This window comes from Ischnura elegans, chromosome 7 (genome assembly GCF_921293095.1).
Source record: "Ischnura elegans chromosome 7, ioIscEleg1.1, whole genome shotgun sequence".
Classification (NCBI taxonomy): Eukaryota; Metazoa; Arthropoda; class Insecta; order Odonata; family Coenagrionidae; genus Ischnura; species Ischnura elegans.
Genome location: NC_060252.1, coordinates 31,458,729 through 31,475,048, shown reverse-complemented (window position 1 = coordinate 31,475,048; position 16,320 = coordinate 31,458,729). Strand labels below are relative to the sequence as shown.

At 37.7% G+C, this 16,320-nt stretch overlaps 2 protein-coding genes across 6 annotated transcripts in view; both read left to right on the top strand.

Moving 5' to 3' along the window:
• LOC124162668 (glutamate receptor ionotropic, delta-1) overlaps positions 1–5,903 on the top strand; it is a 44,726-nt gene extending 38,823 nt beyond the window's left edge. For all 5 annotated transcript variants that reach the window (XM_046539266.1, XM_046539268.1, XM_046539269.1 and 2 more), the window contains 2 exons: positions 38–230; positions 4,944–5,903. In XM_046539266.1, coding sequence (XP_046395222.1) covers positions 38–230; positions 4,944–5,535 — 785 coding nt within the window. In that variant the 3' untranslated portion in view covers positions 5,536–5,903. The remainder of the gene's footprint in view (positions 1–37; positions 231–4,943) is intronic.
• Positions 5,904–8,206: 2,303 nt separating this feature from the next.
• Positions 8,207–16,320, top strand: part of LOC124162951 — a 375,165-nt gene continuing 367,051 nt past the window's right edge. The window contains exon 1 of the mRNA XM_046539721.1: positions 8,207–8,454. Coding sequence (XP_046395677.1) covers positions 8,268–8,454 — 187 coding nt within the window. The 5' untranslated portion in view covers positions 8,207–8,267. The remainder of the gene's footprint in view (positions 8,455–16,320) is intronic.

Sequence of the window (16,320 nt, the reverse complement as noted above, 5' to 3'; positions counted from 1 at the left end):
CCATTTTTCAAGGCTCTAACTTAATTGTTCTTTGCAGAGGGATTAATGTTTATCCGTGAGAAGAGGGTTGTTGATCGTCTCCTTTACAAGGACTACTTGAAAAAAATTGAGGATGGAGTGGAGGAAGCTCAGCGATGCACATTTGCCGTCACTCCTGAACCATTCTTGAGTATACCCCTCGGATTTGTTTTCCCTGAGAACAGTATGCTACGGATACTGTTCACCTCCAAGTGAGTCATTAGACTCTGTTGATTTTATCTTTGTGGGTGAGCTGGTGTGGCTAAAGCAAGTGAGGATGTGGGTAGTGGCGTGACCAGGAATTTTGTTCAGTGGGGGCCCAAAACCAAGGGGAAAATTTTTTTAAAAAACATGGTACTAACTGATGGATTTTAAACTAATTTTAACACTTTTCATAATTATGAAAACTCCATTTTTTAAAGAAATATTTTGTAAATTCATGACTTTTCAATATTTTTTTTCTTATATGAAGGAAAATAACGGCATTTTTATATTTCAGGGGGGGGTCCGGACCCTCCCCCTGGCTACGCCACTGGGTGTGGGGAGGGAAAGTTTTTCGACACGTGACTCTTCCTTTGCCAATCGGCAGACAGCAGGCGTAGCTTAGCACTTTGGAAATTCAGTCTCTCTCAGGCCTCCGTCATGTTAGCATCGTGAATCTGCTCATGGAGCAGTGTTGCCAAACCTCACGTGTTCTCCTTGTATACCTTTCACCAATGGTGCCACATTCAGTGTGGTAGCTGACATTGTCATGGGTTTCTGTCAAGGGATTATCCTCACCGCCTTCCAAATGAGTTACCTGCCTTGCCTTGGCAACAGGCCCAACTCCCTGTGGCCACCCATGACTCACTCATTTTCAGGGGCAAACTGGGGCAGCTTTTTACATTTGGCAACATTAAGTTCGCTCCTGCTCTCTTTTTTCTTGATACCACCCCTCCCCCATGGGGATACTACCCCAACTGATACTACCCCTCCTACGGCAGAGCCCTCAGAGCATGTTCGGGCTCTGACGAAAGCTCACCTGCTATTAAAGTGAACAGATTATAGAATAGTTAGGTTTAATACATCACTCTGCATGCTTGAATTGGATTTGCATATACATATGTGTCACTTTGTTGTTAGGCATTTAGATATATGGCTCATGACCCACCTATGTGTTATGTACAAAATAATAATAAAACTAAACCTAATGCGGATGGATATAGAAAACAAGATGAACAAGAACTTGTTCATCTTGTTTTCTAGATCCACTTGCACAGTGGAGGTTCTGATTCAGACTGGCAAACGAGATAGAAGCATGTGCATAGTGTAGCAGAAATAAAAGTGTCTAACTTAATGGCAGGTGAAAAGATGGCAACCAAGCAAAACAAACTTCTACAACCAAAAACTCAGTTCACAACTCTGTGCTTCAGCCATATATTTCCGCAATGCTTTTAGGTTCCATCTTTTTTTGCCTATGCACCTATTGTTTTTTGGATGGATGGTGCCGCCATGCCTACCTCATAGATGAACTTGTTCATCACTCTTAGCCTTACCTAATCTTGTGGGTAAGGCAGAATGCTCAATGAAAATAACTGCTTCTACCTCTCATGCCTATGGGTCTTCAACATTATTGTATCCCCTTGCTTCCAATAATGTTTTAATTTGCACTTGGTCCTCAAATGATAATTTTTACCTGTTCTGACTCATTTTCCACTTATATTTGCCAATTACACTGGTTTTCAATTAATGTTTTTGTCTTCGATTTACAATTAATAGTATCACAAGGCAGTGGTATAAAATGGGGAGGGGTGAGGGGATAGATCCCCCCAAAGCCTCAGAGAAATTTAAAAAATATTTAAAATTATGTATTGACTAGTTTTGACGTAAAATAACTGCTTCTACCTAAGTTTCAATTTTTAGTGCCAAATAGCATGTAATTTTTCAAGACTTTTACCAGATATTGCCTGGGGGAGGGGTCACCACCCTGGACATCCCATCCCCCCCAAAGCATATTCCTAGTTATGCCACTGTCATAAGGTATTGTGTTAAAACCTCCGTTGGTTGCCCGGCGTCTAACAGACTGTCCAAATTAAACATGTTGATATAATTTTAATGAAAGAAAGACTAAGGGTCTTCAAAATAAGTATAATATTAAGTCTTTTATTTCTACAAATATTTCCATTACTATCATGCATAAATTTGTTTTCCATTCATGAAATTACACATTCATTGAATGATTTATTGTAGTTAAAACAGTTACTTCTACTTTCATGCCTTTTGTTTAAACATCCCAAAATGTTAGGTATCTGTGAGATGCCGTGCGACAAATAGCATTCCAAAATGTGATGCGACTGATGGAGGGTTAAAATCAGGGACCTGGAGCGCCCCTCCGCTCCGCTATACTCCGGCTCCATTGTCGGAGCGGAGCAGTTCAATTCCTTCTGCTCCGCTCCGGAGCGGAGCGACGACAATGGGACCTAGGTGCTCCACTCCGGAGCGGAGCATTTCTTGCGAGAACTCCACTCCAGCAGGATTGGAACTGCTCCGCTCCGACAATGGAGCTGGAGCATAGCGGAGCAGAACACAAACGTCAATGCTTCGCTTCTTGGCGGGAAATCGACGTATGCACGCTTCTGCAGCCGTGGCACGCATCGGATATTCCCTGCGGCTATTTTTGTGTTGAGTTATTAATACACATTCTATGTGATTTGCGGTATTATTTAATACCAGTACCTTTCAATTTACAAATAGTATTATGTAAAAAAAAGTATTTGTTTCAGGCGTGACTTAATGGAACCTTCTTGACACGATGAAAAGTTAAGATTAAAAAAAAAAATTTTGTGTGCGGCTGTTTATTCTCTGTCTTCTGTGCATTTGTACCAGACGATGACGTGCCACGTCGAAACCTAGGTCGTAAATTAAATATTTATGCGGAATTACAAAGTTTTCTTTACTTTTCATTATGTAAAAAATACTTTTCAAATTGGGCAGTCCAATATGTGTTCTATTTAAATACCTTGCGTTAGATACTTTTGAATAATAAATAATGATAGTGATAATCTTAAGGATTAATACAATACGATAGTCGATAATCGATATCTCTGTTGTTTTATAATTTGACAGGCTTTGTGTCGCCATTTTAATAATTTATTAATTTTATTATCGCATTATAAAATTCTTTTTCGAGCGATATTAAAAAATAAAAATGCTGTAGGCTAATATTTTCAAAATTCTGGGATATCGTTTTTTTACGATGCCATAACGCAGTACGTTTAAAATATTAAGGATATGGCCCTTCGTTGGGTGTAAAGAGCATTTCTAATGAAATTTTACAATACATATGTACTTGGATTTAAAATTAATATATATTTTAACCAAAGCCCATAATTTTTTTCCGAATAACATGCTTTGTAATTAGAGGTTCTTCTGAGCAATTTCTGTCTGTTAAACTGAATTCCGCGATAACACCTATTTTGAAATGTAGATTTTCTTTCCCAAACAATGCAAGCATTTAATTACAAATGGTATATCTTTTGTACATTTACAAATTGTACCGATTTTTGTGATACAATTGCATAACAGTTGTATTTAAACTTCTTGTATACAGATGATTCACAATTCAGATGTAATAAAAAGGCAAAATACAAGGGAAACACAAATTTTCAATACCTTTGTAATAAACCTTTAATTAATTTTAATCATAATCTTTAGATTGTAAAATGATGGAAAATTGATATTTACAACTATAGAAAAATAATAATCTCATAATTGCAGACGACTTTTATTCATAAAAATATCGTAAACATTATGGCATGAAACGGCCTTGGTAACCATCAGTTGTTGATTTTTTACTCAACAGAGAGGATCACAATAAAATTAAGTTTGGATTCACGAGCGCATAACTTCGGAATACGCTCTTTTCCTTGCTCATAAGTGTGAAAAACATCAACAAAAAATAAGATAAAATATCCATATATACCCTACAAGGCCAGTTAGTTAAGGCCAGGTATATGGCAGTATTGTTAAATCTCTGAATTTTATTGATAGCCAAGAATAGTATGTAAAACATGTAATATTCAACTATAAAAATCATGTTCACAAAATTAAATTATTTTATTAGTTTACTATGTTTCTCCAGTGCCATTAAAACCCGCATAAATAATAATCATTGTGAATTATTGTTGCGGCCAGGAAAAAATCTACATTATACACGTGAAAGATAAAAATCGCAGTTGGCGTAATTGCTGTGAAGACATTATATAACATGTTGAAAGGTTTTACCGACGTATTCTTAAACATATGCTTAAAATTTGAAACATAGCGGAAAGTAGTGCATCGCTTAATTTTGATTTCCAATTAAATTTTTTGTTATAATGGTTGATTTGGCTATGGACGTATTGATGAATATTAGTCAACTTTTACAAGGGTATCATTTTGCTAAGAATCCGATATTTCTTTATAAAATGATGTATTCTAAATAAAAATGTCACGAAGGGAATTGCTATTAAATATCGCTGTGCCATCACGTGCGGGTAACCCTTCATTATATTTAAATTAATTAAGTTTTATTGTGGGTATTTCTATTAATAATTAATTATGGTTAATTCTATTTGGAAAATACGCACTTCCAGGTGGCAATAGAATTTATGGAACAAAGTTAACACAAAATTAATACCGGAGCGGAGCAGCATCATAGCAATTCGCTCCGCTCCGAGGAGCTCCGACATGCCCTCCACCCGAGTGCTCCGCTCCGACATTGCTCCGACCTACTCCGCTCCGCTCCGACCGGAGCGGAGTGGAGCACCCCGGAGCAACAATGAAAATTCGCTCCGCTCCACTGCTACTCCAGGTCCCTGGTTAAAATTTTATTGGTGGAAAAATTGAAATTAGTTATGGAAGATATTTTTTCTTGAATAATTACCCAATTATTCCCCAAACCGCAGGTTGACCTCTCTGGTGGAGGCTGGAATAGTTGATCACCTCATGAATGCTGACCTTCCCAAATCAGAGATCTGTCCACTGAACCTGGGCAACAAGGAAAGGCAGCTGAGGAATTCAGATTTGATGACAACTTACAAGGCAGTGTGCATTGGACTGCTAGTAGCAGCAGTGGCCTTTCTCGGAGAACGGGCATTATGGCGGTGTTTGAGGTGGAAGAACACTAAGGCAAAACATCTGCTCAAAGTTAATTCTGTAGGAATACCATTTGAAAGGATGGCAATGAATGCAGTGTTTGCCAGAAAGTGGATGATGGCTGCCAAAAATCATAAACATTCAATTCCAAGAAAGAAAGATGATTTGGGAAACACATCTATGAAGGTCACCTCTCGGCAAGATTATGGTGATAACTTTAGCAGGGAAGTGAATATTTTCAATGGTCGGGAGTATCTGCAAGTGTATGAGAATATGGTCGATGGGCGTGGAATTCGAAAATTAATCCCAATCCGAGCTCCATCGGCAGTTCTCTTTGATGAGGGACGCAGAAACCAATACTCCAAGAGGAAACATTGGAAGGATGTATTGAATGTCATTTGAATTTCATTGTAACCCTTTTGTGGTCATACAGGATATTCTTTTATGGTAAGGTCAAGGCAACCCTCCAGCTGCAATGAATGAGCCCATGTACATGTGGTAGTGCAACTGTAGGAGAAAGGTACTTCAACACTCTGTTCTCATATGCTCTCATTAGCCCATTCATATCTTTATGGTCCCAACTCTTTCTTTCATCAGAGAGACAATTGGCAAACCTCCACTCTTACTGTTACTATACCTTTATTAGTCTGTTTGGTTGTTGAGCTGTATTAGTTATCTTTATTTCCAATATTGTCTACTGATGAATTTTATGTGTATTTAGTTTTTCTTTTGTTTTGTGCATGAAGTGCACTCTACCTACCCCAAGTAACATTGACCGTTGGGCCTCGGTTGGGGAACCGTAGTCACGGTTGGCTCATTGTGGGTGGATATGCCTACCAAATTCCACTGTTGGCCCAACGCAGATATTGTTCGTCGGCCCAACGAAATGGTTTATGCTGTTGGCCCAACGGAAATCCCCAACGATGGCCCTACGAAATGGATTATCATTGGGCCACTGTTGGGACATCATAACATTATAGTACGATTGCATAAGTTGCAGGATACGGTTCACATGGTTCCCTAGCAACCTAACAACCAAAACTTGTTTGGTTGTTAGGGATTGCTTTTATATGTTAATCATTCACTATGTCTTTGTGATAGCAGTTAAATAAAATAAGTCGAGTGCTTCTAACAAAAATAAGGCATTGACCTCATTTGGTAAGTCTTACAAAACTGGCATTCCTAAAATCATGTTACCTTAAACAGATAGTTTCGTGGAATTTTAAACTTTTCATCATTAATTTAGATAGATCGATATGTATATTTTTTCAGATTGTGGCATATCTATTACAAGTGGAAGTTTTAATGAAAACAGTGTTTCAATGGACAAAGTGAGTGATTTAGTCCTCTCTGAAGAGAATGAGATTGAATTTGTAGGAGTAAACCTAAATAACAACTGCACAATTATTATTTTATGGAAAATACATCAACTATATTATACTCAATCAGTGTTTCTGTGATTCCTATTAATATCCCTAAATCTTGCACTTATTAATCCAATTAAGTAAAATGGACTAAACTTAACAATTTCGTTACCGAAGACCAGAGAATAGGAATTGTGAAGGCAATTGAATCAAATAACTCAGGGGTGTACATCTTGCAGTGTGACATGTTTGAAATTAAGGAGGAATTACCTCTTAGAAGTGGTACCATTGGTATATTTGTAGTAAAAAAATTAGTACCTGGATGCAAATTGCACAGTCCACCCAGATTTTATCTAAGTGTGTTTTGTTGCCCTACAAAGAAGATGGACAGTTTTTGTGTGTGCCATATTGTAATATGGAAAGGTGCTGTTGAAATTTTCCTAATTTTGTCCTAATAAAAAGTGTCCTAATTTGTGAAAAGAAAAGTTGGGGACCTTCTGAACTGATATTGATTTTTTGTTTTCCACTTTTAACCACTGTAACCTTACTTTGTCCTATAGCATTGATTGTTAATGTATTTAATTTCATTTTGATTTATCGGGAGTTAAAGGTAAAGATTCTATCTATGTACCGGTATCATATCAAGTGAGAAGGTAAATTAATTTAACTCTCATTCTATAAAAATGAGGAATGCCAGTAAAATATAGCTTTCGTTGGGAAACGGATGGCAGAATTGAAAAGGGCCAACGGTGTATCGTTGGAGAGGGGTTGGCCTATAGTTGGGAATACGAAGGCCCGACTGTAATGCTCTGTTGGCCCATCATTGGGGAATCGTTGGTTGGGATACGGTTGGCGAGGTGGCCAAATCATACCATGGGCCAACCGCTGTGTCCCACCATCTGCCAACAGAGGGCCAACCAAAAATGTTACTTGGGACGTATTTGTGTACACTTTTTGCAGCATATGATTGTGTTACCATGAAACGTCTCGTGGTGCAAATAAAGATTCGTTTGCAATGTATCCGCAACAATTTCATTTCTGAGATAACAAGTTTGCCTGAATCATCCATATTTCAACATGGGTCTGTATGTATGACAATACTAATAATAATTTTTTTTATTCCGGGAGTTTACTCTATAATCTTTCAAACTAGTCAAAAATACACTACAAATTTAAATACAAATCAAACACTTTTCTGAGAGAAAGAATCCTCAAGAAACTCAGTAGTGCTATGTTGTAGTAGTTTGTCGAGTTTTGTGATACATTCGAGAGAGTGAAAATCTCATGAAATTTCATGCTTGAAAGTATCGTATTATGAAATATGTTCAATTACCATGCATTTTTTTTTAGAATTTAGAAGGTGATATAGGTTATTGCTCGTGTTTTTGTAAATAATCGACAACATCAGTCCAAGAGAGTAAATCTGTATACCAATTGCATTCTAGAAAAAATGCAGTTTTTCTACTTTAAGTCGTAAACTCTAACTCAAAATATTTTACTTTTATATAATGGAATCTCAAATACGTTTTTGTTTATGGAGCTTCTTGGATATTATTGGTTTAGTGGAGATTTCTAGCGATATTAATGAATGTTCATTTCTGAGGAGTAGTTAAACTAACCGCGTCGTGAATACGCGTGCGCCATCTATCGAATATCGTTCTTCTTTTGTTTGTTTCTGCTCGCAGCAGCTGACCTAGCCGATCAGTTTCGACTTGACTACTGTGAGTGGTGAACGTGTGAAGTGTGTTATGGTATTTTTTCCATTTGATTATGTCGTCTAGGTCGTTCGGTTCTCGGAAGTTCTACACTTTACCAGAAGACTATCCTCACTCTGATTCTGAGGTTGTGAAAACCAAGTCCACCAAGTGTGAAGATTCGGAGAAACTCATCAGATACATTGAAGAAAATGTGATCGGACGGGAAACAACTTTCTCTGGACCCTTCGGTCGTAGACGAGGTAAGTTTACAAACAAATTATTGGACCCCTTTTCGGACTTGTGATGTAAACAGTGCCAACCTGTTTATTTTCCTTGTATGAGAAAATGTACTTGTAGGTCAGTTTCTCTCGAGGTAGCACAAAAAATAGCGGGTGAATGTTGATGTACGTTGAAAAGTTTACTGTCAGTAATGTGACCTATGAAAAGCCTACCTTTAGGTTTAATTTAACATTTTGTCTATAATGAATTCTTTGTTGGGTGTACATAATACATAGTTTTTCCAGTGCGAGCGTGATTTTATCTGCTTGAATTGATTGATATCAATAAGAATATGTGCGTCGGTAATCATGCCAAGCGTATAGACGGTATGACTTTTGGGACATGTAATTTTATGCCCGCTCAGGTTTTTTTGTTATCGGTGCAGAACTTTTTGGTCTTGGGTGCAGAGTAGTTCACGTCTTGACAAAAAATTCTTCGTTGTTTGTTTCGTTAATCACCCAATTCATTCCTTATGTGCGTAATGTCTCAAATTGTCGATCTCACATTATTTAACCGGTGTCCCGTTATTTACCACAACCAGCCAGTTGACGATACAATAATTATTAAGCGCATATTTTTGTGTTGCGGGTGTAATGTCATGTTTTCTGTTGGCAGAAACTTAAATAATAAATTATATAAGTTTTGATTAAAATACATTTATACGCGGGATAGGAAAATATTTGCGATTATTCCATTTTTTCGAACTCGTGATTTTAAAGGATCGGTTCGGTGTTTGGCGATTTTGATTTTTTTAATACCTTTAGATGGCTATATTTATGCCTCATAACATCATTGTAATTTTTTGATCACGCAGATCTATCTTAATGGCAAAGTTTGACAAGAAAGTATGTTGTTGTACCGTTATCCCGGGTTTCATTTCCCGTCGCATCTGAAAACGCGCTCCTGCTAGAGAGCGATATGTCAATGATGACATGCAGCGTAACGAGGACAGTGTGATCTCGGTAACCCGACGCACATGCAGCCGTGGCATTGCCGGATTATCTAAAAAAAACCGCATCATTGTAAACGTACAGGAAACGATAGCTATACCCAAAAATAGAATTACATTACAAGACAAAAATATATTCTAGGTAATTTTGCGATTAAATACATGATACGACGCCAACTACCCCCACTACTTAGGGTGTGAGTCTAAGTAGATGACAAAATTAACAGTAGTGAATATGGTCGATAAGGCAGAATAAACTGCGGAGACCTCTGTGACTCTGCAAAGGACATTTCTTTCCCCGATTCAGTGGGTCACGTAACCAAAACTTAATGCAAATAATGAACTGACTAACATACACATTATTAAAACAAATATTTACAATGTATTGAAGTATCATTTATTTAAAACTGTCGACATTATATATCTCCAAGGGAGGTCGGGCCAGCCTTGCACGCCGGATTACTGGACGTGGCGAATTATCGGGAAACCGGATTACAAAGATTTTCTGTGTGTTATCATTGGAAACAGTGGCGGATTTAGAGGGAAAGCGTGCCCCCCTGACGCATAAAAAAGACAAGAACGTTACGGTTATTATTATTATTATTATTGATATCCCATTTTATTTTGCAGCGCTAACCCTCCAGGCCCGTGCTGGACCCCTTCATCGTTTTGTTTTATGTAATATGGTGCCTCAATCATTTAACACTAGATGCGTCGGAGCGGTCATTTTTACCGTTTTTGAATTTAAAATGGTCTCCTATTCCTTCATGATGGTTAAAAAATGTTGATATTTCGTGACTTTTAACGAAATTTTGTCCTCCGACCACACGCCAAAAATTTTTACAGCTGGCTGCATGAATTACGAAAGATTTGCTGACACAACTAAAAGCGGTTAAGAGCGGTTATTTTGACCGGTATTGTTTACGTTCTATTTTTGATATCTGTCCTATAAAATTAGATTTTGTTTGCATTATGAGTAGCAGTCATGATAGGAGATTGAATTCACAGCTTATTTGCCGCATGTTTCCAGTCAAGTCAGTGGCGGATACAGATGGGGGGCGCCCCCCCCCCCCTTGCCGGTCCTCCCGTATTGCCGAACATTGCAAAACCACAATTGTAAATTTTTTTTAATATCATAAGATGGCAATGTCTTTTACATTTGTATAATCACTTTAAATAAATTTTCCTGTACTCCGCCTGCGGATTAATCATTTTTTATTACGATAAAAGTAAAGACAACTAAAGATGTATTTTGCGCCCCCTCCCTGGAGTTTTTTCTGTATCCGCTACCGAGTCAAGTTCTTTCTATTCCATGCATAACAGGATTAGAGTGAGAGTTTGGGTTAGAGTTTACTTACCAATGTTTGTGTTCAACTCGAAAAATTATATTTTTTATTTCTTTTTTACTGTTTGAAAATATTGTATATTTGAGTCAAAAATACAAGACACGTACTTTAAAATACGATAGAAATTATTTACACTTAGTACCACAACGAGAGAAAACAGCTACTGGATAAAAATGACTGCTTCCGGCGCTTTTAAGTATGACAAAAATACGGCGCTGCTATAGTGTTAGGTCTCGAGTCTCGAATCTCGAGTCAAGAAAACATATTTGCTGGTCATTGGTCATTCGCTAGTCAGCACTCGAAAAAAAGCATCGTCCAAATGGCAAAGGGGCCCAAAAACTGCCGTTATTATAGACGAAACTTATTAATACGATATATTCAATTAATGACTTTCATAATAAAATAAAGAGAATGTTTCGCACAATAATTGTTGTAAGTATATTGTTATTCATCTCAAATATGAAAAGGCAGTTTCCCTGTCAGACCCTTGTGCCCATAGGCGGATTTATGGGGTGATTTGGCACGGGGATTTTTTAAGATAAAAAAAGATTTTGTGTATTATAGAGCCTCAATAATTTAATATAATATTAATAACTTACATATAAAAATTAAAAAATATTTTCTACAGTAATTGCATTGTATTTTGTTTTTAATCTCAAATATGAGAAGACCCATCAAACTCTTGTGCCCCCCCAGAAAAAATTCTTGGACCCGCTCCTGCTTGTGCCCCACCCCAGAAAAAATCCTGGATCCAACCTTGATTGGACATAATTAATGCTGCCGTAATACCATCTCGCTCAGTGCTCAAAACGGTATTTTGTGAGTGAATTTTCCTCTAGTGGTTTACGTTTCTAGAGCGGTCAGCTGGTGTCGTATTTGGCGAAGGAATGTTGTGATCGCGGCAGCGGCTTATCTTTTCCAAGCCCGGACCCTTTCTTCACTTAAACCGACTTGGACTTGTTTGCTGCGATTTCTGCTGCGTTTGACGGTCTGTCTGTTATCTGTGTGGTAATCGCGCTGGACTTATTGTAAACGAGAACCCGTTATCCGGAAACCAGTGGGTCAATTCTCCTCATGAAACTCCCTTGGCATTCAGGGGAAGTCGCCAGTTCCTATCAACTCATTTTTATTTTTTATGCGGAAATTCCTGTGAGAAAATGAATGAGAGGTAATCTAGGTTACGTGGCGTGGCAAGAGAAATTACCGGTTTGTCGTTACGAAAGGGAATAGTTTCCATAGGTGAGGTGACTTTGAGGCATTGCTGGAAAAGTGAGCTGACTGACAGTGGGATATTTTATATGTTGGACAAATTTACTGTGTAAAATAGTAAAATATAAACTAAAATATGACGAATTAGAATCTTTACTTGATGATTATAGCGAGCTGGTGGATTTAGCGCCCCTGTGATGTGAATTTATTCACGATCAGCTCCTTGTCTCACCCGCCACGACAGAATTGGACTGCAATGCCACAAAAAATAAAAAAAATATATTTCTGAAAGTGAGTTTTTCGTGATACAATATTTTTTAAAAGTTTGAGTATTGCACTTATGAATTCATTTGAGATCGGCTTTGGGTAAATTATTTTGGTAGATCGTATTTATTGGGGCAAGTATTGAATTTGACCCGGAAACGGTAACTTAATATACCTATAGGAAGATAAGATTCAGAGCTCAACGGGTTCGTTATCTTCGTAATCAGTAGCCGGTATGATTGTGAAAATTATTCAGTTAACACATCGGGAAAGTGTTTAAAATTGGAAGTAGTCGAAAATTTCATGTCGTGGGCTATCTTCCTCGTGATTCGAGCACTTTTATCGTAGGCTTAACACGGGATTCGAATCCGCGAACTTTCGATCAGCATCACAAAGCGTAGGTGGCTACCTCTCTGGTTTCATCTTGGCCGTTACTTGAATATTTTACCTTAGTGTTTTCATGGAGAGGGGATTTGTTTCGGTGGGTCATTTTGAAGTGATAAAAAATTCTGGGTGGTCTGGGCCCTTGGACCCCTCTTCCCTACGAGATACGTCCTTGATATTAATCACTTACATAGGTGAAAATGCTAACTAGAGAATTCGACTGCCGCTTTGGGGACTCGATCAATAGAAATACATTTTAATTCAGTGGCGTATCCAGGAGGGGGCACAGGGGGCACGTGCCTCCCCAAACCAATTAATTTTAGCTGAATAATATTAACCTATTATACAAATGTATTCTACTCCACCAATAATAGGAACTTTAAGTTTCCAAAATAGTATAAAACTTGATTTTTAGAGATGAAAATGTTCATATTTTCCCCCCCTGACCACTCGGGTCGTGTCCCCAACACATATTCCTGGCTACTTTTATTCCTGGCCCCTGCTTTAATTGGTAATAGTGGCGTAACTATGGGGGAGGGGGTGAGGTAAGGGTCGTAGAACCCCTCCAGAACCCACTCAGACTTACGTCTAACCCAAGGTTCTTAGAGTACAGTCTAAGAACCTTGCGTCTAACCTATCTATTATAATATTTCGTCTCCATTATTGGGGGAAAAAACTAGAAGACTTGTACCATTCAGTAACAAATATGAATTTTAGCCATGTTTTCTAATACGAATCCATGTTTTAATGCTAAATTTAGTGTATTATTTTATGGTGTGGTGTGCTAATTTAATCCTCCAAAGCCAATTCATTTACGACACTGATCGTTAATGTGTGTAGAAAGTAGGTTTAATTAAGAATTTTTAACAGAAAAATCGATGGTGCAACTCAGTCACCCGTGAGTTTGCTTAAACTCCTTGCAACGTTGTGAGATGTGTATGCCACCTACGGCTGTCGTTCGTGGTTCGCTTGGCGGTTGCTTATTGCTTCTGTCATTCATTTTGACCTCCGCTGACCCTCCTAAAGGCCAGCCAGGAGGTAGGGCTGCGATGGGAAACGTCATCTGCACTTCTATCCGTTATCTCCCGCGCTTTATAAGGCAGCTTGGCGTGTTCAAATGGTTCAGTGTTAATTTTGTCTCCAATTTATTCAAGTTAATTGTGTATTTGCATAATTAACGTATTCTAATAGGTTTCCTTAATTGATACACCCAGGCTTCGATTTGCTTGGTTGTTATTACCTGGTGTGGTGTGCTATTCAATCTTATCTATCCCCCTCCAATGCCAAGTTATGTCCATGCCACTATTGTAAGATATGTCTAAACTCTGTTGGTTGGTTTGTCCGAGAAATAAAGAATATTTCATTTTTGTGAAGCTTCAAAATACTCATCATGACGGTGACAATGCTTGGCTTTCCTTGCATCTTCTTTTCCCAATGTAATCATTGATTACGATTGGAAATCGTCGCTATTAATTACAAGAATTCGGTAGGTGGGGAGGTAAGATAGTAGGTTGGAAAAACCGTTTACATCAAACTACAAGGATTTATATTACTAATAACTTCATGCTTTACTCTGTGAAACCTTCCTCTGTTGCAAAATAATGGTATTACACGCTGTTAGGTTCATTTTTAAAATATTTAATGACGACCTGGATTTCGTAATATATTATCCTCATCGAATTTTCATGTAAACCTCAATGGATTTCGTCCATGAGAATTTTTTTAACTACGCACCCGATTAAAAAGTATTGATGTTGAATCGCGCTGTAGCGTATCTACCTACTTAACTCTTTTTCTTCCTCTCGAACGCTCCATACATTTCGCCAGCTAATTGCCACAGCTGCTGTGCGCTACGCGCTTGCGGTAAATGCTTATATGCAGTATGATGGAGTAGGGTGCCTCGTTTGGCCACTTTTTTCCCTCGATAGCGGATATGGGAGAGCTGGGATGCATTAGTCATGGAGTAACATTGAATGCGTTGATACTTCCCTAGTGTTTTCGCTGGTGATGCATGTTTTGTATGCTTCTAACTTGCTGACTGAAATCTACCTTCCACGTATACTAAGAGTCAATTTTTTTCATTTCCTGATATTCCGACGAAATAGTTTCCTCTGTTGCATGTTGTTAACCTAGGTCAGTGTTTGAGGATTTCGTTGTCATTCGATGGCTACGTTTCACAAAGTGTTCTAATGATGCAATTTCGTTTCCACGCGGATGCGCAAAAGTTCAGTGAAGTTATGTATCATTTTGAGTAAACTTGACACGCGAGGTAACGTTGGGCGGTGGTCTAGCTCGTTCACCGAATTTATATTTTTGGCTATCTTGCAAGAGTTTGAACGATAAAGAAACCTGTATTTTTTTCCATTTATGTTGGATGCGTTAAACAATGTATAAATATTATCATTATTATTATTGTATTATATTATATATCTTGTATTATGTCCATATTTTGATTTTATTAAGATATTTTGTGAGTATCCTTTTTGCATAAACTTTATAAGCACTAATGAGTGATTTTCACGTCTAGTTTATTTTATCTTGTGTATTATTTTCTATCCAATGCGACTGATATCAACTCCCATTTTTCAATGCCGGTTTTAACCCGTAGTTATCAAGCAAACTGAGCTGAGTTATTAATTTATTTTATTCCAGGGTATTTTAGCATCCAAAAAAAATAATTTTGTGAAGAACTGCTTATACGAAAAATTCGCACGTATGAGTTAATATGTGAATGCACGAATGATTTTGGTGGTATGGAGCGGAATTTTTAAGAATGCATAAACCGAATTAGAACAGGCTCTATTTTCTGTTCATGATTTCGTACAATTTGTGTGGTTATACGACGTATTTTCGTGTTTCATTCTCGGGCTCACGCAGAATTTATGCTGTGCCGTAGGATGTATAATTTTCAGAATACAAAATAAAAAAAATCTAAAGCCGCTGGAGAAATGAATACTGTCGATAAATAAATTGATGTTTTTTTATTAAATTGTAACTCAAATTATATTATATATTGTAACTAATCATGCTAAGTGTTTATCAGATATAGCTTGATGAATTGTAAAGAAGAGGTATGTATTCTATTTTGTAAAAAAATTGGCATTGGCATTGGTCCTTATGTGCATTGGGAATATTTCAGTTATTTTACAGCAATTCCTGCTATGATATGAAATATTTTACCGAAAGCAGTCTCATTACTGGTGCTTGTACCTTTTAGGCTACCTGAAGGTCCGAATTATTTTTGCTTAAATAATGTAAACAGTGATGGAGTAAATTTAAGAGTACAAAGATACAATAAAATACAGTGGAGTAAATGTACATAATATGTCGTTTATTATTATTATTATTTGTAACAATTTGGCAACAACACAGCCAACACTTAGCCCCAGCAAACCTCATTCTACCGAAGGGAATTTTTCCCTACTCCAAACTATGGTATAACGCCTTTTAAAACGGAATGCAAGTGTTATTTGCTTTCCTCTATTTCCTCATCCATTCATTTTCTTTCGAGACGCCTTATGATGCATTTCCACGGGGGAACAGCGCCTTTTTTTTCAAGGCCTTCCTTACTTCCGTAAAGGGTTTCGAAGTTCAAGGCGCGGAAGTGCATTTGAGCGTGCCTTATCTCATTCCCGGCTTGCATCGCCGTCATGGCGTGGCGTGTGTCGGCCGCTATTGCTCCGAAGCAACTTGTA